We start from the raw sequence: 24,945 nt of genomic DNA, 5'->3' as shown, positions 1-24,945 counted from the left end.
ACTTACTAGTTACTACATTTGTTACCTAATGCTGTTAGGGCATTACTATGTTGACAGAGCCTAATTCATCAATATCAAAGTAAGTTTTCTTCACTTACCCTTGCATAGTGGAATTCAACTCCATAGAGTTCTAAGGTACGTGCTGTATTCAGGTAATTAAATTCTGCTTCTGCAGGAGATAAGCCTCTGAAAAGACATCATTAGGTTAAAAATTAAATCAATCACAAATATGGCCAAATTAAAAAGGCTATTTATCTGGACATTTTTCAACATCCTAATTAAATCTTTTACAAAACACCATGCATGACTACTCCTTTTAGTTATGTACAGTAGCATCTAACTTAACTGGAGGGTACATTTTCAGTAACACAAATTATTAATTTGCATTTAAAAATTTTAAAACATTTCTCTAGAAAAGATGCCATTAAGAAATTTACTGCTTTAGCTGATTGCTCAGTGGTTAGAGCACTGTGTTTTGAATTCAAATCCAGTCAAAGGCTCGAACCCTGGCCCAGTCAGGGCTTATATGTGGGACACAAGCAATCAACGTGTGTGTCTCTCTCTCTCTCTCTCTCTCTCTCTCTCTCTCTCTCTCTCTCTCTCTCTCGGATGTTTCTCTCTGTCTCCTTCTTCCTTCTATTCTTTCTAAAAATATCCTTAGGTGAAGATTAACTCCCCCCAAAAGTTTGCCAAATAAGTAGAAAAGTAAATAAATCCTTACGTATGTTGCTGATGTAATTTTGCAATATCTTTTTCAAAATCTTGAGGTTGATTAGGAATGAAAGAATAATCTGAGAGGTAGCCTGGCAAGTTTTCTGACTGATTGTAGTCTCCAAGTTCAGCTAATAAATTAAAGAAAAATATTTACTTTAATAAACACATTTTTATTGTTCATAGTCAAATCATCAAAGTCATGAATTCCATTATATTTCTGGAAGTAAAATATTTCTATTTCTACTGTTACCATTTAAACAAGTTATAACAATGCATATAACAGTCTTCAAGATTTCAAACAACTTCAGAATTTTTTTCTGGAACTGAAGTAATTGCTAACTAAGTGGATGTTTCATTACATTTCCTTTGCAGTCACTTTCTCCTGTGCAGCAACTTATGTCTAAAGAACTTACACATTAAAGGCAATGAAGTATCAATATAGACAATTTATACAGTAGGTCCTCGGGTTACGTAGATCTGTTCCTATGGTGTGACGTAACGTGATTTTCGAGTTAAGTCAGAACCCACCTACATAAGTACCTATGTCACTCACATGGAGCACATACACAGCAGTAATGAAGTGAAATAGTAAAAAAAAAAAAAAAAAAATGAAAAGATGACAGTTCTTAACCTTTACTTGTAGTAAATAAATAATAAAAAACATAAAGCACATAAGTACATTCGTCGAAATAGCAAAACTTTTTGTTGTTGTTTATAATGGGAAATGGTGACATAACTACGAAATGACGTATGTCGAGTCTGACGTAACAAGAGGACTGCCTGTATATATAAAAACCTAGCGACTATTACAGTGGAATGATCAGGAGAAGCAGAATGACCGGTGTCTGTGATATGCTCTTGGCAACCTACCAGCCTGCTCCGGGTCATATCACCCCCAGCACCTCCATCAGGGTGGGGCTAGCCAGCTAAACTCCTTGGCTGGCTGAAATTTGGGGTCTGGGGACCTTGGAGGTACTCGCTCTTGGGTAGCTGCCCAGGCAAAAGCTCTTCTTTGGTGGAAGTGGACCCGGGATCAGAGCACCAGAGTCAGGGATTGATTGGAGAAGCTTTCCTGGTGGCCACAGAAGTCCCTGCAGGCTACACACAGCATCGGGCATCTGGCCCCGGTCTGAGCAGAGACAGGAATAGGGGCTGCAGGGCTCAGGTGGCACACAGGAGCCAGGAGGCGTGAGGCCCAACCTGGGCTCTTAACCCACCTGCTGGGCAAAGCAGCACACCAGCTGGGCCACTGACCAGAGGGGAAGCAAGCCAGGAGGGCAAGGCCCTACACCAGCCAGAACCCCAAGAGGTGTGGGTGGGGCAGAGCTAGAAACCCTGGTGGAGTGGGCAGGGCTATAGCTCCGCGCCTTTTCAGTCTTGGCCTTGGAATTCTCAGGGAACCAGATAACCAGTATACTGGCTACCAGCGCATCACAGGTTAGCGCTGCTTCAAAAGAGAGGACGTGGCGGAAAGTGGCAAGGCCACAGGAGGGTTGGGAAATGTTTTGGCCACCTTTGGGAAACTCAGCTGCCACAGTCTTCAGTAACTAAGAACAGGTAACTTTTGGTCTCCATTCTACAGAAGAGGAAGCTGAGACTCAAAGAGAGTCTTCTGCAACACCTCACCCACTTCTCATACCTGACCCAGTGCAGCATTTTTTGTTGTTGAAAGTAGAGGATCCAAAATGTTTGTAGATCTTTGCTATTTTAGGCAGAAAAGAATTTAGCACAGGGAATTGGTGCTTGGGAAATCATCAGAGTAGGTATTAGGCTGGGCCTCCATGAAAGACTCCCTGCCCAGAGCTGCCCCTCAGCCACAGCTGAATGCTAGAACACTCTGGTGCAGCTGTGACCTAGGGATCAGGAAACTGCTGCCCCCGCAAGTGCCCCCCAGTTCCTAAAAACAGGTCACTGGGCACTGCCTTGCCACAACTGCCTGTGCACAGCCTGGATTCCGCTGCAGAAAACCTCCACATCTTTGCAAACATGACACCAGCAGCAAATAGCCCAAACTGAGGGAAGATGCCTCTGCCTCATTTCTGCCTTCAAAATATTGCGCAAGTGCGTTCAATCATCAGAAACAAATTCATATCCAGAAACCTAGCTGCAAAGGAGTTTGGGTAACTTTAAACTTTCATCTAGGAGTGAGATCTTGCCACTGTACCTCATGTGCCTGGTATTGATAAAAATGGGGTCCAGGTGGTGGGGCTCAGTGGTTTAGCATCAATCTATAAACCAGAAAGTCACAATATGATTCCCACTCAGGTTTTGGACTAGTTCCTCAGCAGGGGGCCTGCAGGAGACAGCGGGTCAATGATTCTTATCATTGACTAGTGACCTGTTGCAGGAATATTCCTGCAAGACTTCCGGTGGGCTTCCCTCCTGCCATCGCCACCTCTCCAGCCCCCTCACTTCTCCTGCTACAATAGGCAGGACTGGGTGGGGTGGGGCTGGTGAGGCGTGCCCAGCCCATCCCACTTTGCCCGAGGCCACCACCACCACTGTCTCTGCAGCTGCACACACTGCCACAACTGCGGGCCTTGCCCTGCACACCCGACCCACAGCACACCGCAGCCACTTTGCTTTCCATTTTCCCTCCCTCTTCCTTCTATGCTGTCTTCAGTCTTCACTCCTCCCTCCCTCTGCTAATACAAATTAACCACCTATTTGATGGGTTAATTTGCATCTTGCTCTGATTGGCTGGTGGGTATAGCAGAGTGATGGTTGATTTGCATATTACTATTAGGTAGGATGTTTCTATCTCACCCTCTCCCTTCCTCTGAAATCAATAAATATTTTTTTTGAAAAATGGGGTCATGCTGTATATATATAACGAATATTTCACTTCATAGATCACTAATGTCTTTCCTGTTAAAACCATATTTATAGAACATTATTTATCATTCATTTTAATTGATCTCAGAGAGAAGAATGGAGAGAGAAACATTGTCCCATTGTTTCCTGCACTCACTGGACCAGGTATTGAATCTGCAATCTGGGCATGTGCCTTGACTGGCAATCGATCCACCACTTTCTGGTGTATGGGATGATGCTATGCTGGTACCCTAACCCCAAATTACAGCCTTCAGAATTGTGAGGAAAATAAATTTCTGTTGTTTCAGCCACACAAATTTATGATATTTTGTTATGGCTGTCTTAGCTGACTAATCCTATATAATAAAAGCCCAGGGACTGAATGGCAGAATGATTAGAACAATTGTGGCCCCTCGCCCAGGCCGGCCCCACCCTGATTGGATCCCATCAGGGTGGGCTGTTTGGACATCACCAGTGCACAAATTCATGCACTGTGCCTCTAGTGTAATTATATGCTATTTGTCTCAAAAGTTGCTGGGCCTACCTGGTGTGGCTACATTAGTCAGAGCTTTGTCCAGAGCACCTGAAGGTCATAGGGTTTGGTTCTCAATATGGGCACATGCTTGGGTTGTGGGTTCCATCCCCAATTGTGGTGTGAATGGGAGGCAACTGGTCAATGTATCTCTCTCTCCCCACTTCCTCCATGTGGAAAAATCAATAAGAACTAAAAACCTGGGCTGATACTTACACTGAACAGCAAATGAAGCCAAAAGGGCAGCAGTATTATAAGGACAGGGCAATCTAATAAAACAAAACAGAAAATACATAGCCCAAAGTTAAACACAATGATTTCAAAAGCACTATAATTTATAATATACTAGTCACACTTGAAATTTCCATGTGATTTATATTTCAACTACTAAGTAATGAACTAATTTGATGAAAGGAATTCATATTATATGTAATCATTTTTCAATAGTTTGCAAAGCTCATGAATTACTATAGAACTAAGAGTATTCTTAAATCTATTACTAAAAATATATAATAGCCCACCTTCCAGTAAGAATGTCTTGTTTAATCTGCAAAAAATACTGGTACCTTAAAAATAAAAATAAAAAAAAAAGATAGTTAGCATTTACTGGAATTATAGCATTTTGATATTAAAAACTACATATTTATATTAACAAATAAAAATTTAAGTATTTACTTCTATAATAAATATATTAACACAAGATATTTTTAAAAATAAGATTTCATAAATTCATGAATCCAAGTTTTAAAATTCTTTGATAAATGAAATTTTGTACTGCAACAGTCTTGTTTCCACTAGATCAGTTATAAAACCCCTAATGCTTGCTAAGCATTACATGCCCTAGGGAGAATATTAGAGAGAAATACTATAATATAATGATTGGTGTATACAGAAAGTATACTGGGAAGCACAGCAGACATAGGAGAGCTGACAGTAACAATGCACTAGTGACCAGTAGAAGAAAATCATTCTTTCTGCTGAGATGGGAAGCCAACTGCAAGAACAGGCCTGTGTGCTGATTTGTCTTATGGCAGCAAGAAGCTACTGGTTGCAGAAAAGCATCTTTCCCTCTTCATATGAGTTAAGAATGCTTTCTTTGGTTAAAAAACAAAAACAAAAAACCCACAAAAGTTCCTTTACCTACAATTGATCTAATATTAGAATTGCCAAGTACCAAATTTCCTTAAAAAAAACAAACAAACACACACACACACAAAAAAAAGTGTAAGTATCCTATAACAAGAATACTAGGGTTGCTTACAAGATGTCCTGTCCTTGCTAGTGGGTGAAGTCATTCCCTGACAGATGTATCAATGTTTGGGCAAAACCACCTGTGCAGTATAATGTTGGTAGAAGACCAAAATTTGAGGCTGTAAATGTTTATATTAATTCTCTGAGGCTTAATACATAATATTATAAATAGTATTGCTTATTCAATCTAAGACAACATATTTCTAATCAGCAACTTAGTTTCATAATTAAAAGTTAAAAGTCCTTGGTCCTGGCTGGTTGCTCAGGGGTTAGAATGTCAGCCCTGAGTTCAATCTTTGGTCAAGGGCAATACCTCAGTTGCAGGTTCAATCCCCTAATTGGGGAAAGAGCAGGAGGCAACCGATCAATGCTTTCTTTCCTCTCCCTTTTTTCCTTCCCTCTCTTCCACATTCTCTAAAAATTCAATGGGAACATATCCTCAGATGAGGATAAAAAAAAAAAGTTAAAGGTTCCTGGTGGAAATAATCTTAGGACTGAAAGGTCACGTATATCCTTGGCATAATATTATGAATACTACACAAATAATACGTATGTGCTTGCTGACTTTTATTTACATATTAATCATTAAAGACTGACAGAATGGAAACCAGAATAAGCTAAATCTAAGCTGTAAGTCCTAAAGTAAGCTAGCCTATAACCTTTGGCATGTTACTTAAAATATGGCTAGGTCTTGTTTCTCTATTTGTAAAAAGAAAGTAGAATCATAGCCTAGTATATGTATCTCAGGAGCCCTAAACAGAAAATACAAGCCTAATTTTGAAAGACAATCAAGGCCTTTAAAATAGATTAATAACAATTGAGGTAAGTATAATCACCTTTACAAGCTGTAAAAATAACGTTAACTTTTCTAATCCAGACAATAATGAATACCATGAGTTAAACACTTATCATGCTCTAAAAAGGTATGAAAAGTGATGTCATTTGTATTCCCTTGACTCCTGAGAAAACTCCAATTCCAATTATGCCAGCAATAGTAAATGATATTTCATTTGGAAACTCTATAAGCCCATTCTTTTTTTTTTTTTTTTTTTTACCAATAACCTATATAAAATGGAATCCCAAAGTAAGGAGATATAGCTGATTTCCTGTTTTGTGGGGCTTATACTAGTCCTTACAATTAGCAACTGTGGTCAAGGGTGTCTTATTACTAATCTGGACCATCACATTAAAGCTATCTAAGCAGTAAAGTTTTAAAGGAGTATTTCTTAAACCTGGTAGCATAATTGAGTCACCTGGGAAGCTTGTAATGCTTATGCATAAGTCCCGTCTGAGACCTATTAAGTCAGAGTACGCAGGAGGTGTGGCCAAAGCAAGAGCTACCCTAAGTGATTCTAATTTGTAATTAGGATAGAGATTCATTGATGTGCAATGTACACTATGATAATAAAATAAAAACTAGCCACTTAGCCCATTTTACCAAATAGTGCCAGTTATAAATCCATTATAAAAGATTTTTAAAATAATGTATTATTTCTAAGTTAAACAAAGATAATTTTCTAGACTGATGGACTGAGTAAATACTTCCTCAATTACTGTAAAATTTGATTTTATTTTCTTCTACTTCAGGAATATGTTTTGACTTAATTATCAGTGAGACACATTTATTCTTTGTCTTCAACACAAGTTATAAAAAAATCAACACATTAAAATTTTGTTAAGAAAGTCAACGACAGTTTTTTTTAGTAAATTATGAATATAGCTGTAATTTATAATATTTTAATTGCTTATGCTAATGAATTCCATAAACGTCAAATATATTAGAAATCCAATTTAAACTTATTGATCTTTTAATTACAAATATAATACATTTAAAAATCTGATTACTAAAACATACAGGATGTTCTGAAAAAATGCATACTTTGAATAATTATTCATTTCAATGGGTTAAATCTGAAGAGAAAGCATGGGAACCCTAATTAGAATACGCCAGATGTTAAAGGCCAATTGGCCATATGCACGTGCAAAGGCAATGACACAGCAGTTTTAGTGTACACACTGCACAGGCATACTTTTCTAAAACCCAAATATTGATGTCACTATTTGGCAAGAAACCTCTTTTGTCCGAGTTTAGTATAAAGATGTGTTACTGACCAGCCAGTGCATGGCTGCTTTGTTGGGCTACTTCGAAGAACTGTTTTGTCTGATGGCTCCTTGTTAGCAATGGCTACTTGGGTCTGCAATAAAGTCTCTCCTATATGCCTACCATGTGTCTTGTCTTCTCCGTTTAATACCTTGTGACTGAGGACCTATGCTCCTCGAGAAGGATCAAGGAGGAACTAGCTTCCATAGAAAGAAATACCAATTGAGCTATCAGTTGTTAAAGTGTGTATACATTACTTGGGGACACCCTGTATTATAGAATACTTTGCTACTTGATTTCAAGTTATATGCACCAGGAAACAATAAAATGCATTTAAAAATACTTTATAAATCACAATTTTCTTTAATTCAGTGTAGCTTCCTTTAAGTTCATCCAAGAACAGGTTTTACTATACAAAACATCTTGTTATTTTAATTAACAACAACAAAACCTAACAGCAAATAGTATTAAACTAAAGGGTATTCATATAACACAATTTTGCTTTTTAAGAGAAATTAGCTTGGATACTATTAGTTTGAACTACCTAATCCAGAGCATATATTCTTGAGTTCTCCTGTTATAAAAAAGGTAACCCACTGTCCCCACTCCCCCTATAACAAACACACAGATAAGAACTCTAATAGATCTGAATCTAACTTTTCTCACTTTATCTACTGAAAGCCCTACTGCAGCAACACCTGAGGATTGGCAGGGAAATGTGTTTAATTTATTCTTTTGTTTTTCTACTTCACCTCTGTATTCTAAAGGATAACCAATACATTAACATCTACAGGTAGCTTAGGTACAGATTTTAAATTTGTCACCTGTCTTTTAGAAAAATTGTAACATAGTCACTGACCTATATTCTTACATCTGAAACTTTTATGGAAGGTATAATAGGCTAATATTTATTGTCTTGTTTTGCTAATGAATTACTAATCATCATTCAAGCAACACACATGGTTATCCTTCAGGTTAAAGATTTTTTAAATTGATTTTTTAGAGAGAGGGAGGAAGGGAAAGACAGAAACATCAATGTGAGAATGGAACATTGATCGGCTGCCTCCTCCACACCCTCTACCAAGAATGAAGTCTGCAGCCCAAGCATGTGCGCTGACCAGAAATGGAACTGGTGACCTTTCAATACATAGGACCAAGCCCAACCAAGCCACACTGACCAGGGTTCTTCAAGTTATTTTAATAATGACAGTTACCACACTGTGATTATTCCCCACTATTTATACCTTAAACAGTTACTTAACCTTCATATACTATCAAAATACCCATATGGGTCATTCTTGTATTTTTCAATCTGCAGTTGAGAATCAGCTAATATGGAGGACAACTTGAATTATACAGAGATTTTTACTGAAAAGGTGGTCGATGTGCCGAACCTCCATGTTTTTCAAGGTTTAAGTATTTTTATAAGGGGGAAAAAACAGGCACAATTCTCAATATATAGCACCACTAAAATTGAAGCAACATCTGATTACTTCAATTAGTAACAGCAGAACTGCTTGACCAGTTTTCACTGGAAAATCATATTATTATGTAGCTCAGGAGGCTGCTTGTGGCTGGATGGGGTAGCCCTGGGGTTCCAGTCTCCTAAAGCATTCCTTGTCATCAAGCAAGGAAGTAAACTGTTTTCTTAAAACATCTATGACCTATTCTGTGTGCTGCCAGTAAACTCAGAATTATGGCATGGCAATCTGTTTTTGCCTAATTAATTTCAAAATTTCATAATAGTTTTGAAAATATTTTCAAGAAAAATATGCTTCATAAACTCACCTTGTATATTCTTCTTGTAACTTGTTGGGGTCACTTACAAAAAATTTGACTCTGAAATTCAAATTGTAAGGAGATCCTCCTAGAATTAATAAAAGCAGTTCTAATTAATCAGATTATTTTAATCCTGCATCTTTATAAAGTACACTTAAAAATATGAAGTAAACATGTATGCTCACTCTTTAGCTGCTTTCTTATTGGTTTGTTTGGATCCAGCCACCTCTGAAAAAGAAATAAGATTGATTTCACTTTTCCTTGAGGAATTAATACAATGATTCATGTAAATCTGTTCTACTTAAAGATTAATGCTAAAAACTGAATTTCTGAAAAGGCCTCGCAAGGGAAAAGTCATTAATTTACAGGTTATCATAGCATATATAACAAAATTATGCTAGAAAGTACTGAATATATACATAGTTGGTAGCTTTAAGATTTTTATTTTAACTTTACATCAAATTATACCATGTGCAATAACTTCTATTCCAAAAGTAAAAATGTTTAATAATCACTGCAACTAATATGAATTCTGTTCATTTAACTGTATTATGTAATAGTCTGGAACATTTAAAAAATTATGAAAAATTTTGTAACTTTTACCCCATTCCTTAAAAAATAAATTACACCATCCCCCCCCAAAAAACAAACAAACAAACAAACAAAAAAACCCACACACACTAATTTTGAAAAGGATAATGTTTAGTTTTTGGAAGGACTGCTTTTTGTGTGTGAGAATTTTAAGTAGTCTCAATACTTCTGAATGCCAGTTAAGACCTATTTTAAAAAAATGAACTGAACTCAGAAAATACCTGAACTGCCAACAAGTTTCAATTTAAAAAAATTTAAAAAACCCCAAATGAGGTTATAATGTGGCAGTATTTTCAAAGCAACACACAAATATAAGTTTATGTATCATTATTTATAATCCTTACATCCCATACTTGATTCCATGAAGAGTACTTAGATTTTAGTAACAACTCGCTGTGAAAATCTGTATTTTTTTTCTTTCCATTATCCCTAACCCCCAACAGATCAAATCCAGCTGATTCTACCTTTATTGGTTTAAAAAAATAAAAATTATTGATTTCAGAGAGAAAGGAGAGGGATAGAAATATCAATGATGAAAGATAGAAATATCAATGATGAGAGAGAATCATTAATCAGCTGCCTCCTGCATCCCTCCTAGGGTATTGAGCCCGAAACCTAGGCTGGTACTCTGACATGACCTCCTGGTTCATAGATCAATGCTCAAGCACTGAGCCATGCTGGGCTGACTCTACTTTTAAACCATACCTAGAATTTAAGAATTCTTGTCCATCTAGTTTACCACCATCCTAATTTCTGGTATGGCTCTGGCCACGGTCTCTTAATTACTGTCCCTGTTTCTTTTCCTACCACCCTCCTCCTCCACCTAGAAGCATAAATAGTCTTTGCAAGCATAATGTTACTCCTTTGCTTAATAGTCTTGATCATTTCTCAATGCAAGGTCCAAAGCCCTTAGCACTGTCTCTTTACCTCTTCTACCCCAATTTACTAAGCTCCAGCTATAATGCCTCCTTTCTGCTACTCAAAGATGCCATTCCACATTTCCTTAATGCACAGAATGTCCAGCTTCTCCATGGCTGACTTCTTTCAACACCTGTTTCTCCGCCTAATGCAAACCCCTCAGAAAGGTCTTCACTGACCACCCTATCAAAAGTATGTCACAAAGCTCCTATTTACTTAGTTATTTTCCAAAAATAGGCAAGGAATACTACATTCTCTCATTACAATTTTAAAAAAAAATCCTCACCGAGAATACATTTTTAATAAGTTTTATAGAGAGGAAGGGAGGGAGAGAGACCACATGTACAATGATCAGGGATTACACACATCTATGCAATCAACCAACCAAGCCACACTGACCAAGGCACACATCTATGTATTAATGTACTGGTTTTTTTTTCTTCACATTTTAGAGAAAAAAGTCATAAATTATTTTCATTTTAATACTAGTCTACAATCAAAATTTGGGATCAATGATTGTATCTAAACCCTTCCCCATTGTGTTCCCCTCAAAATATTCTTATACCAGATATACAAATACATTTACAGATAGATGTGTCAAGCTGACAAAGCATAGAAGGAGTACAATGATAAGCACCAGAAAACTGAAGAGAACTCATCAATGATATGTCACTGAGATAGGACTTAGGATTTTGACTTAAAACAAGATGGAGCCAAAACCGGTTTGGCTCAATGGATAGAGCGTTGGCTTGGGGACTGAAGGGACCCAGGTTCGATTCCAGTCAAGGGCATGTACCTTGGTTGCGGGAATATCCCCAATAGGGGGTGTGCAAGAGGCAGCTGATCGATGACTCTCTCTCATCGATGTTTCTAACTCTCTATCTCTCTCCCTTCCTCTCTGTACAAAATCAATAAAATATATTTAAATAAATAAATAAAAATAAAACAAGATGGAGCAATGCTATAATGAGCACTATTAGACAGTAAAGATGGTACTCATAGTAAAAACACACCATTATATCGAAAGAAAAACAATGTGGGAAAAAAGATAACATATAAAACTGTTCTACAAATCAATAAGAAAAAAAACCTCAACACTAATAAAAAAACAAACAAATACACAATAGGTAAGAATGGAAAGATTATGGGAAAGGAAATATAAGTGGCTTTTCAGTATATGAAAAGATACTCTATCTTGGTCTAATTAGAGAAATATAATAATCTACATTAGGTTATCATTTCTCAGCAGTAGTACTGACAAAGATGAAAACATTTAATGACAAACCACAATGGCAAGAATGTGAGGAAAACAGCACACATACATAGCTTCTGAGATTATAGATTATACCACCTCAATGTAGGATAACTTTGCAATATTTATCAAACTATAAAATGTGTATCACTATGCATTTAAATAAAATATTTAAATTAAATAAATTTATTTAAATTAAATAAAACAAAGACCAAGTATTCTTCTTTACAGCCTTTGATATATTTCACACAATATAAAATTCACTATTTTAGAGAAAAAAAGTCATAAATTGCCGAAGCCGGTTTGGCTCAGTGGTAGAGCGTCGGTCTGCGGACTGAAAGGTCCCAGGTTTGATTCCGGTAGAGGGCATGTACATTGGTTGCGGGCACATCCCCAGTAGGGGGTGTGCAAGAGGCAGCTGGTTGATGTTTCTCTCTCATCGACGTTTCTAGCTCTCTATCTCCATCCCTTCCTCTCTGTAAAAAATCAATAAAATATATTTTTAAAAAAAGTCATAAATTATTTTCTTGAAAACATTTTCAAGAAAAATATGTTTCAGGCAGAGCAGAGCACCCCTACTGGTGAGTGCACATCATAGTACTGTCATTCTGCCCTCAGGCTGTAACCAGCTCTCCAACATTCCTCAAGGGATCCCAGATTGCAAGAAGGTGCAGGCCAGGCCCAGTGATCTCACTGGTACACAACTGGGGCTGGGGAGGGATAAGTGAGGTTGGCCATCTGGGGAGGGACCACAGGAAGACACCAGGTGGTATCCGGCCATCTTGCTCAGTCCTGATTGGCTAGATCCCCAGCAGCAAGCTAACCTACTGGTAGGAGCGTCTGCCCCCTGGTGGTCAGTGCATGTGATAGTGAGCAGTTGAGCAGCCTTAGCATATCATTAGCATATTACACTTTGATTGGTTGAACGACTGACTGAATGACCAGATACTTAGCTATTAGGCTTTTATTGTATAGGATTCGCTATTCTGTACCTTATATCCTAGTTACTGTTTTTATAACTGGTAATTTCCACCTTAATCTCTTTCCCTTTTACACTCATCCCTCAAACCCCTTCCCATCTAGCAACCCCCAAAGTATTCTGTGTACTTATGAGTGTTTTTGTTAGTTGGTTTATGTTTTAGATTCCACATTTAAGTGAAATCACATGCCATCTGTTGTTCTCTGTCTGACTCATTTAACTTAGCATAATATCCTCTATGTGTAATCATGTTGCTGCAGATGTCAAGATTTCATACTTTGGCTGAGTAATACGTATATATGTAAAACTTCCTCTTTACCCATTTGTCAATTTATGGATACTTGGGCTGCTTCCACATCATGACAATAGTAAAGAATACTGTAATGAACATAGGCATGTTATGTCTTTTTTAATTAGCATGTTGGGTTTCTTTGGATAAATACCCAGAAGTGAAATTCTAGGTCCTCCTTTGTCTCTTATTACAGACTTTGTTTTAAAGGCAATTTTGTCTGATAGAAGTATTGCTACTTTAGCTTTTTAAAATTTCCTAAATATATTTTATTTTAATTCTGTACAGGTCTTGTACATAGCATATGTATACATCTTATTTTCTTAGCCATTCAGCTGCTATCCTATCCTTCGACTGAAGCATTTAATACATTTATATTTAATACTAGTGGCCTGGTGCACAAAATTTGTGCATGGGGGAAAATGGTGTCCTTCAGCCTGACCTGGGACCCCTCAGTGAATGTCTGTCAGACATCCCTCTCACAATCCTGGACCACTGGTTCCTAACCTCTCACTTGCCTTCCTGCCTGATCACCCCTAACCACTCTGCCTGCCAGACTGCTGGGCCCCAACTGTCCCCCTTTGCCAGCCTGATTGCCCCCAACTGACCCCCCCCCCCTTGCTGGCCTGCTCACCCCCACCTGAGCCCCCTGCCAGCCTGATCACCTCCAACTGACCCCCTTGTTGACCTTCTTGCTCCCCACTGCCAGCCTGCTTGTGCCCAACAGCCCCTCTGATGGCCTGATTACCCCCTCCTGCCCTCCCTCCTGGCCTGACCACCCCTAACCACCTCTGCCTTGGCCCTGCCCCCATGGCTTTGTTTGAAAGGTCTCCTGGTCTAATTAGCATATTACCATTTTATTAGTATAGATAATTACCAACAGATATGTACTTATTGCCATTTTGTTATTTATATATTTTTTTTAATCTTTTTCCTCCTTCTTAAAGTCCCTTTAACATTGGTTTGGTGGTAATGAATTCCTTTGACTTTTTCTTGTCTGAAAAGCTCTATCTTGCCTTCAATTCTAAGTGATAGCCTTCCTTGTTGGTCCTTCCTTTGCATCACTTTAAATATTTCATGCTAATATCCCTTCTAGCCTGAAAAATTTCTGTTGAGGAAACAGCTGACAGTCTTATGGGAACTTCCTAGCTGCTTTTCTCTTGTTTTTAAGATGTTCTCTGTCTTTAAGCCTTGGCATTTTAATATGTCTTGTGTGGGCCTCTTTGGGTTTTTCTTATTTGGGTCTCTGTGCTCCCTGGGCTCATATGTCTATTTCTTTCTCCAGGGTAGAGCATTTTTCCATCATTTCTTCAAGCAGGTTTTCAATTCTTTGTTTTCCTTCTTCTCCTCATACCCCTATTACGCAAATGTTGGTATGTTTGATGTTGTGCTAGAGACCCATTAAATTATCCTCATTTTTTTATTCTTTTTTCTTTTTGCTGTTCTGATTGGGTGTTTTCTGCTTCCTTATCCTTCAAATCTCTGATTTGATCCTCTGCTTCATCTCCTATTAATTTCTTCTAATGTAGGATCTTCATTTCTGGCTAATCCTTTTTTTATGTTTTCTATCTCCATATTTACATTTCCTATTTCTTCTTGAAGTTTTCTCTGAGATCACTACTTTTCCCTCAATTTATTGACATCTTCATCCTTATAAAGTGTTTTGAATTCTGCATGTGTTAAATTACTTGTCTCTATTTTTTTAATTCTTTTTCTTAAGTTTTGTTCTGTTTTCATACTGGGACATGTTTCTCTGTCTCCTCATTTTGGCTGCCTCCCTATGTTTGTGTGTATTAGATAGAACTGATACATTGCCTGGTCCTGGTGTAGTAGGTATCCTTTTAGGCACAGTGGTGTAGTCTCCATAGTTATCTGAGCTGGATGTTCCAGTATTTCCTTTGTGTGTACTTTCCTATTGTCCAATAGTTCAGCCTTAATTGCTGTTGGCTTGGCAATGGGAAGGACTGACTGATTGCTTGTGAGGACTGGCCAACTTATCCAAGTTGTTACAAATATTATTTGGCCATGACTACAAAGGAGAAGCTGTAGTGCAGGGCTTTAGTAAGGCTTTAGTTTAGTGAGCCTCTTTTCTTTAGTGAGGATTTATTTTAGTAAGGATTTAATTTAGTGAATATTTTATTTTTAATATATACCAATATTATTCAGCCAAATAGTTTGATCCCTGGTCTGGGAGGGTATAGAAGGTAAGACAACCAATCAATTTTTATGGCTGAATAATATTTGTAACAACTTGGATAGATTTCTCTCTCATATCAATGTTTCCCTCTCTAAGCATGCCCTTGGGTAAGGATAAAAAAAAGAAAAAAAAGAAAAAAAAAAGAAAAAAAAAAAACCTAAAAAAAACCACCCTGTACTCTTTTAGAACTCTACATCAAATTATATTACATTCTAGCGGCCTGGTGCATGGATATGTGCACAATGAAAGGAAATTAATTGGAAGAAATATCTTAATACTGCTATTCACCTTTTCTCTATAATAGAAGTGTCAGAGATGAAGGAAAACTAGTAAAATGTATATGAAAATACCGTATTTTTCGGACCATAAGACGCACTTTTTTCCCCCCAGAAGTGGGGGGAAAAAGTCCCTGCATCTTATGGTCCAAATATAGCCTACACATATACTTTAAAAAAAAAGTTTTTTTACTTGCCCGGCTCTGTGTGGTCTCTGTGTGCTTGCCTGGCTCTAAAATGGTTCTAAATGCTGCTGTTTACTTTACAGGGTTGATTACATGTGTTTATAGCTGTGATGTTGGGTTTTAATGCACATAAAATATTTTAGGACACTATTTGTTTCAGAATCTTTTTTTCTTCACTTCCCTTCTCTAAAAACTAGTGCGTCTTATGGTCCAGAGCGTCTTATGGTCCGAAAAATACGGTACTATATAAATTGATTGGTAAATAAACAATAACATGATATAACAACAAAAAACAATATAAAAACAACATTGATAAAAACAAGGACTGATAAATTGATTGAATTTATTCTAACTCGAGACAAAGCAACATATAACTGACCATGTCCAAAAACAAATTCAGGTAGAAATATTCCTCCTTTGTCTAGAGTTTGTCCTTGTGATTTATTAATAGTTATCACAAATGCTGGCATCACGGGAAACTGTCTTCAAATTAATTAATTAATTTATTTTTTAAAATAAATCTTTATTGTTCAGATTACAAATGTTCCTCTTTTTTATTTTCCACTCCATTGCTTCCCTCCATCAGGTTCCTACCCCACCATCTGCCCTTTCCCCACCCCTCACTGTCCTCATCCATAGGTGGTTTTTGTTCAGTCTCTTCCCACACCCCCCACTTCTCTTTTCCCCCGAGAATCTTCAGTCCACTCCCCTTCCATACCTCTGATTCTATTATTTTCAACAGTTAATATTGTTCATCAGATTTTTTAATTCCGTTGGTTTTTAGTTTCACTTGTTGATAGTTACGTATTTGTTGTTTATAATTTTTATCTTTATCTTCTTCCTCTTCCTAAAGAACCCCCTGCAGCAATTCTGGTTTGGCAGTGATGAACTCCTTTAGCTTTTTTTTATTTGTGAAGCTCTTTATCTGACCTTCGATTCTGAATCAAAGCTTTGCTGGGCAGAGTAATTTTGGCTGTAGGTTCTTGCTATTCATCCCCTTGAATATTTATTGCCATTCCCATCTGGCCTGCATGGTATCTGCTGACAATTGTATGGGTGCTCCTTTATAGGTAACTACCTGCTTTTCTCTTGCTGCTTTTAATATTCTCTCTTTGTCTTTTGCTCTTAACATTTTAATTATGATGTGTCTTGGTGTGGTCCTTTTTGGATTCCTTTTGTTTGGGGTTCTGTGCGCTTCGTAGACTTGTAAGTCCATTTCTTTCACCAGGTGGGGAAGTTTTCTGTCACTACTTCTTCCAGTATGTTTTCGGTATCTTGCTCTCTCTCTTCCTCTGGGACCCCCATAATTCTGATGTTGGTTCACTTGAAGTTGTCCCAGAGGTTTCTTACACTGTCTTCAACTTTCTGGATTCTTTTGTCTTCTTGTTTCTGCAGAGGAGTGTCCTCTGGCTCTTTGGGTTCCAAATCTTTACTTGATTCTTGCAATCTTCCAGTCTGTTTTTAGGACTCTGTATATTTTTTATTTTAGACAATGTATTCTTTATTTCTAATTGATCCCTTTTCATATCCTCAAAGATCTCATTTATTTTATCGGCCTGTTCTAGGAAATTCTTGAAAAACCTTGAAATTGTGGTTTTGAACTCAATGTCCATTCTTTTAGTTTCCTCCATTTCCTTCCTTTGTGTCCTGCCTCTTCTCTGCATTTTAGCTGCTTCCCTGATTTGATGGAATAGTTTTGTGTGCTAAGTATCCTGGCAGAGCCCAGTAGCACAGCCTTCCCAGTTACCTGAGGTGGACGGTCTTGGTGGAGCCCTTTGTGGGCTGTGTGTACAGTCTTGTTGTTAAGCCTTCCTCAAATTAATTTAAATGGGAGGCCAGTGTCAGACAGGGACAAATCACTTCTTGAAATCAGAACAACCTCTCCTTCCGCAGACTGTTAATAGTTCAGTTTTGATTATGTTAAGTCGCAATCTTTTGATAATAAATCTAGTACCATTACAAAGACCCCATTTCCTATTAAGATTTCTCAGTAGCATGATGATTGCACCTACTTTCAATTTTAATTTATGACATGGCATACCTTGAAGGAGTAATACTATTAAGAAATTCGATGAGAAAATTTTCTTTTTTGGCATCAGCTGTTGAATTGATAGAATCATCACTCCAATAGGTGTGAAAATCTCCATCAAGTATATCCAACATTTCTTCCTTTAATTTATGAACGTGCTCATTTTTAGGACAAAAAAATCGCACATTTAGATATATTTTTAATATTATCTATAGATATACTATTTTTTGATCACCTATTTTTTTTTCATTTTTCATTGTTTAAAATATCAATATTATATATATTAGTACATATAACTCCTTTCTTCCCCCACATCAATAGATATACTATTTCCAAAGGTATTGTAGCTTCAATAATAGATGTTACAAGTCATTTCACAGAGGATTTCAATAATATCCATTCCAAGAGTTTTATATGTATCACACATGAGTGAGTCAACATTTATTTTTAAATTGCAAGTGCATGTTATATCGGGTCTAGTAATAATTAATGTCGTTTTTAAACATTCGTTTAAAATCTTGCTTGGCGTTGACTTGTATTGACATAACCTTCAAACACGTGATATCTACAGAACGTGTGAAGTGCAATTAACAAGTTTTGCTTGGAAAAGTTTGTGTTTGGTTTGGTTTTTGTTGCAAAACTATCCAAATCGAAGTTACAATAATACCAGTTTTTGTAATTGTTCACATATCATTTGTATATGGCTTTGAGATGCTATCTAGTGTCTTTTTCCTTTCCACTTGAAGGACTCCCTTTAGCATTTATTGTAGAGCAGGTGTAATAGTAACGAATCCCCTCAGGTTATATGTCTGAAAATGCCTTAATTTAACCCTCATTTTTGTTCTAATTTCCCCCCATTGATTTTTAGAGAGTGGAAGGAAGGGGGAAGAGAAGGAGAAAGGGAGAGGGAGAAAGATAGCGAAAATGTGAGAGACACTTCAACTGAGCCGTGGATCAAACCTGAAATGGAGGTATGTGATCTTGACTAGGAATTGAATCCATGATCCTATGTTGCGCAGGCCCAACGCTCTTACCAGTGAGACAAATCGGCCAGGGCTCACCTTCATTTTTGAAAGATAGTTTTGTTATATACAGTCATGCACTGTATAATGATATTCTGGTCAACAATATACTGCAAAAAAGTATAATGGAGGCGAAAACATTTTATCATCTAAAAAGTATAATTGAGCCGAAAACATTTTATCACCTAGTGACATAATTGTCATGTCATAGCACATGTGTCAAACACAAGGTCCGCGGGCCAAATCCGTCCCGCCAGGCCTTGCAATGTGGCCCACACCGCGCTGTCATCACTGCACTCCGCTGCGTTTCCATCACAATGACAGTTTATGACTGTTCAGTAAACCATTCAGCCCGCGATTTAGGCTGGATTTCAGATTTTGGCCCCTTCTCTGATTGAGTTCGACACCCCTATCATAGTGCAATACATTACTTGTGTTTGTGGGGATACTGGTGTATACAAACCTACTACTCTGCCACTCATGAAAGTATCCTATGTGATAAAAGCATAGTATGCAAATTGCCCCCTCGACTGAGGTTTATCCAGGAGTTTGATCAAGGGGAGGGGCCAGCCGGAGGCAGCAGGCAGCTTAGGGAAGGGAGGAAGGCCCCAGTCAGCAGCAGCAGGCAGCAGGGGGAAGGGAGGAAGTACCCGGCCTGTAGCCAGCAGCCGCTAGGGACTCTACCTCTAATAGCATGTATAATGATGTACAGTATATAACACTTGACAATGACTATGTATTTACTATCCTATGCTTTTTTTTTTTTCTTCAATTTTAGAGTGTGCTCTTTCCATTTATAATTATTTTAAAATTTGCTGTAAAACAGTGTGCCAGCAGTAGCTTCATATATCTTGTGTTTAGAGCATCTTTTTATTACATTTTTGTATAGCAGCCTGCTATACAGGCTTGTTGCCTAGGAGTAACAGGCTATACTATACAGCCTAGGTGTGTAGTAGGCAGATTCTATGATGTTCATACAATGAGGAAATTGCCCAATGACATGTTTTAAGACTTACATGCCTATGGTTAAAAACAGTGTCACTGTGTAGAATTCTTGGTTGGCAGGTTTTTGCTTTTTTCTTTCAGCATTTTAAACATAGCATCTAACTACTTATTTCCCTGTGAGGTTTCTGCTGAAAAATCTGTCGATCATCTTTCGAGGTATCCCGTTATTATGATGATTTGCTTTTGTTTTACTACTTTCATGATTCTACCTTGCATTTCAAACAGTTTAATTATGTGCCTCTCTTTGGGTTTATCCTTTATAAATATTGGCGGGTTTCCAATGACTTTCCTCAAATTTGAGAAAAATTTTGCCCATTATTTCTTCAAATAATCTCTCTTCCCTCTCTGTCCTCTTTCTGTGACTTCCCTAATGCATATGATTTTTATATGGCTTCCTATGCTGCCACATAAGTCCCTTAGACCCGGTTTACTGTTTTTCATTGCTTCTTCTTTTTGCTCAATAATTTCAAATCACGTTTCTAAAAGTCTGCTGATTTTTTTCTTTATTTTGTTCAAGTCTATTGCTGAACTCCTCTGGGGTATTTTTCAATTTAGTTATTGGCTTTTTTGCCCCAGATTTTTTTTAAAAAATTATTCTTTCTTAATACTTTCATTTTGTCTGTAAATGATTTTCATGATTTCCTTTATTTCTTTGTCCATGATTTCCTTAAGCTCTCTGAATATATTTGACAGTTGTTTTAAAATCTGTCTGTTTACCTGTTAACCGAGTGGGACTTATAAATACATCAAATGTAAACAATATCTGGAACGAGGAGGACATATGAATACGTTCTTGAAATATATGTTGCGCCCTGAAACGGACAGTATATATTATTTGTAATCTTTATAATTGTTTGTAAAATTTACAATTTTTTAATTCGATGTTTCCATTTTTTGTTGGTATTCTTTTCTATTTGTTTGTAATTTTGTATTTTAATTTGTACTTTATATATAAATAAACTAAAAAATATATATTTCATTTATTTTAATTAAGTATAAATAAATAAAAATAATAATATGAAATTACGTCCACCGGGCGTGACGTACTGATACGTCCTAGTTTAAGAGTATGCGCCCGTTATACGATGTGTAATTAAAAAGGGAACTCCCCGGTTCACAGGTTTTAAGTCTGATACACATTTCTGGAGATGTAATTTGTTCCTTTGAATTGGAAATATTTCTCAGTTCCTTTGTACTTCTAGTGACCTTTTCTTGAAAACTGGACATTGACTAAACAGCTACCTCTCAAACTCTTTGCAGATTGGTATGCAACATGTTCACTAACTGGTGAGCCCCTGAGCCTTAAGATCAGCACAGCATAAAGGCTTAAGGTCCTTTCTGGAATTTGTTCTATCTGGACTTACATGCGTGTGTTTTTTAACTCCCATTTTCCCATCTGCTTTGAAAGGCCTAAGTTCCCAGGGTCTCACTTCAGCTACTTCTTAGATATTCTGGTAGGTGACTGTAGACTCTGGTCCATGTCTCTGCAGTGCCCCTGCAGTTTTCCTGTATTGTAGATCCTGCTACTGCTTTTTGTGGCTTCCAGTCTGAGATTCAAACTATGCTGCTGTTCCCTGTCTTATCTCTAAGTCAAGTAAGAACAAAGCAATCCCTGGGACAGCCAACAGATACACCAGAATGTTGCAAACAAGTTTCACCCTGCTACTGTCCCAAGGGAGGGAATAAAAAATTAGGTGGCTTCCCCCTGACCATTATGTGCACACTGGGGAAGAGTAGGGCAGGTGCCATCAAACATCACAAAAGGAACTGCTTAGTTGTTGAAAATCTCTGACTGGTTTGCAGAGCTCCTAGATGGTTATTCTGTTCAGTATGTAGTTGCTTTTTAATGTTTCTGTGTGGGAATGAGGGCCAGGACCTTGTGAGTTTGCCATCTAGCATACAATGTTCTATTTCTTGAGCTGTTTTTTTTTTTTTTTTTTTTTTTTTTTAATTTTCTATGATTGCTCTTTATATTTGAAATATTTCAAAATAAAAATGTTTGGCATAGTAGAATTAGAAAGAATACTTAATACTTGTTTGAATAATTCATCTTTAGGGAAAGCAATGTTAAAAAAGAAAAATAAAAAGGACTTTATGCTAAAAATATTATTCTGGGTCAATAATAAAATAAATATTACTGAGTCAAAAATAAGAAAATTAAACATTTAAATAATGGATTATATTCAAAACTTCAAAAACTATATGTAAACTTCCTAATATACTGCAACATTAAAAAATATAGATATCAAATAAAAAATTCTTTCATGATTTTATCCAAAGCACTAAAATAGCAACCGGGAGTGCACCTCCATCTGGGAGAAAGGCCCCTCTCCCCCAGTTCCTGTCCCGATGGCAGACAATCCAGTTCTTTGTTGTATGTGTCTGGGTCCCCAGAACCTTGCCTTAGTGCTGGAGCACAGAGGAAGCAGTCCTTTGTAATTCAGTTCATGCAACAGGCCTCTAAAAGAAAGAGCTGGGTTTCTAGCAGCCTGTTGCTGAACCCTAATCCCTGGTGGTATTTACAGCCCGAAGTTATGGGGATTACTCTTCCCAGCTCTGGAACTCTGGACTGGGGAGTCTGGAGTGGATCTGGGACTCTTGCTCCTCAGTTTGCTTCCGCAGAGACTATCTTCTTCCTGATTAAAAAAGCAGCACACGTGGTTGGCAGTCTAGCCCCGTCCGCCTCTCCGCCCCTCCTGTCAGTCTCAATGTGCTTTCCTCTTCTCTAGTTGTAGGACTTCCATTCAGCCAGCTTTCAGGCGGTTCTGGATGATGGGTGTTCTGTATTTTAGTTGTAATTTTGATGTGGTTGTGGGAAGTAGCTAGTCCAGGCGCTTACCTATGCTGCCATCTTGGTTCTAGGCCTCAGTCATTTGTTTATTGATAGAAGTTAAGGTTAACTAAGGTTTGGCCTACTAGAAATTATACTGCTATGATCATTTGTGTATAAGATTTCTTATGCCCTGGCTGATGTGGCTTAGTTGTTTAGGCATCATCCCCGAGCACTGAAGGATTGCTGGTTCTATTCCCAGTCTGGGCACATGCTTGGGTTTGGGCTCAATCCCTGGTAGGGGGGCATGCTGGAGGTAACCAATGGATGCTTCTCTCTCTCTCTCTCTCTCTCTCTCTCTCTCTCTCTCTCTCTCTCTCTCTCTCTCTCTTTCTCTCTCTCTCTCTTCCCCCCTCCCTCCCTCTCTCCCTCCCTCCCCTAACCCCTTACTCTATCTCTAAAAATAAATTTTAAAAAACAGTATTTTTTTTAAAAAAGTATTTCTTATAATATGTTTTCATTTCTCTTGAATAACTACTGGGTTTGCTGGGTGGTATATAGTAAATCTATATTTAATTATTTTGTTGCTGTTGTTAATCTTTATCTGAAGATATTTTCCCCCATTGTTTTCCGGACAGAGTAGAAGGGAAGGGGGTGGGGGGAGAGAAAGAGAGAGAGACAGACATCCGTGTGAGAGACACAAACCAACTGAACTGTTTGCCTCCTGCACAAGTCCCAATCAGGAGAGGGGAGTGAACCCTCAAGCCAGGTACATGCCCTTAACAGGGAATCAAACCCACGACCCTGCAGTGCGTGGGCTGATGCTCTAACCACTGAGTCACATGGCCAGGGCTATGTTTAATTTTATAGGAGACTACCAAACTACTTTCCAAAGTGGTTGTGCCCTCTTAAAATTCTACCAGCAATCCTTGCCAACACCTGCTATCGTAAGATTAATTTAAACTATTCTAGTGGATAGATGCATGCTAATATCTCGTCGTGCTTTTACCTGACATTTTCCTGAGGCATCAGAAAGTGTACAGTCATGTCATTTATCAGAGTGAGAATGTCTCTTTCTTTTCCAAGTTTGTTGAGAGTTTTCATTATGAATAAGTATTGAATTTTATTCTATGTAAATTATACCTTAATTATATTGATTTTTAAAAAACTATAGTTAGCCAGAACCGGTTTGGCTCATTGGATAGAGCGTCGGCCTGCAGACTGAAGGGTCCCAGTTCGATTTCGGTCAAGGGCATGTACCTTGGTTGTGGGCACATCCCCAGTAGGGGGTGTGCAGGAGGCAGCAGATCAATGTTTCTCTCTCATCGATGTTTCTAACTCTCTATCCTTCTCCCTTCCTCTCTGTAAAAAAATCAATAAAATATATTAAAAAAACAAAAAACAAACTATAGTTAACAGCAGACTTAAAGAAACAGAAGCCTAGCTGGTTTGGCTCATTGGATAAAGCATTGTCCTATGCACTGAAGGGTCGCTAGTTCATTTCTGGTCATGGGCACATGCCTGGGTTTCGGGCTTGATCCCCAGTAGGGGCATACAGGAGGCAGCCAATCAATGATTCTTTCTCATCACTAATGTTTCTATCTTTTTTCTCCTCCTCTCCTTTCCTCTCTGAAATCAATAAAAATGTATATTAAAAAATAATTAAAATAAAACACTGAATAATTTCCTCCTAAGACAGGGAAGAAGGTTAGGTAATCTTCTCCCATCACTTTTATTCCCCATTATCATGACAGTCTTAGCCATGTAATAAGGAATGAAAAAATATATAGACTGCAAAGGAAAAAGTGAAACTATCACTACTTTCATATGACAAAATTTACATAGATAATCCTAAGGAATCAATAAAAGAAATACTAAAAGTAATAAGAGAATTTAGCAAGGTCTTAAGATATAAGTTTAATATTATAATTAAATTTCTATCCTGAATTTACCTCAGGAATACAAAGTTAATTGAAATTAAATAAATTTAAATTTCTTTATGTTTACATGATAATATATGTAGAAAATCCTATGGAATTTACAAAAAAATGACTAGCATTAAACTGTTTATGAAGGTTGTGTAATACAAAATCAATATATAAAACAAATGATACATCATTTCTACATTCCAATAATACTATTTTTATGGTTCTTCTATCTAGTTGCCAAAGACAGAATCTGAGATATTAATGCTGATCTTTTTTTTTCCCCCTCACGAACCTACTCTCCCTTAATCAAATCC

At 37.5% G+C, this 24,945-nt stretch overlaps 1 protein-coding gene across 10 annotated transcripts in view; it reads right to left on the bottom strand.

Moving 5' to 3' along the window:
* The window catches only part of PTPN4 (protein tyrosine phosphatase non-receptor type 4), a 180,504-nt gene that overhangs the window by 123,500 nt on the left and 32,059 nt on the right, over window positions 1-24,945 (bottom strand). For 9 of the 10 annotated variants that reach the window (XM_036421183.2, XM_036421186.2, XM_045575725.1 and 6 more), the window contains 6 exons: window positions 9,377-9,419; window positions 9,201-9,300; window positions 4,582-4,626; window positions 4,277-4,329; window positions 722-842; window positions 99-186 (listed from right to left, as the gene is read on the bottom strand). In XM_036421183.2, the coding sequence (XP_036277076.1) occupies window positions 99-186; window positions 722-842; window positions 4,277-4,329; window positions 4,582-4,626; window positions 9,201-9,300; window positions 9,377-9,419 (450 nt within the window). The remainder of the gene's footprint in view (window positions 1-98; window positions 187-721; window positions 843-4,276; window positions 4,330-4,581; window positions 4,627-9,200; window positions 9,301-9,376; window positions 9,420-24,945) is intronic. The other variant, XM_036421180.2, reaches the window with a different exon arrangement.

The sequence above is a fragment of the Pipistrellus kuhlii genome, unplaced genomic scaffold (genome assembly GCF_014108245.1).
Source record: "Pipistrellus kuhlii isolate mPipKuh1 unplaced genomic scaffold, mPipKuh1.p scaffold_m20_p_7, whole genome shotgun sequence".
In the NCBI taxonomy this organism is placed as follows: Eukaryota; Metazoa; Chordata; class Mammalia; order Chiroptera; family Vespertilionidae; genus Pipistrellus; species Pipistrellus kuhlii.
Note: the sequence above shows the minus strand (reverse complement) of the source record. Positions and strands in the feature narration are given on the sequence as shown.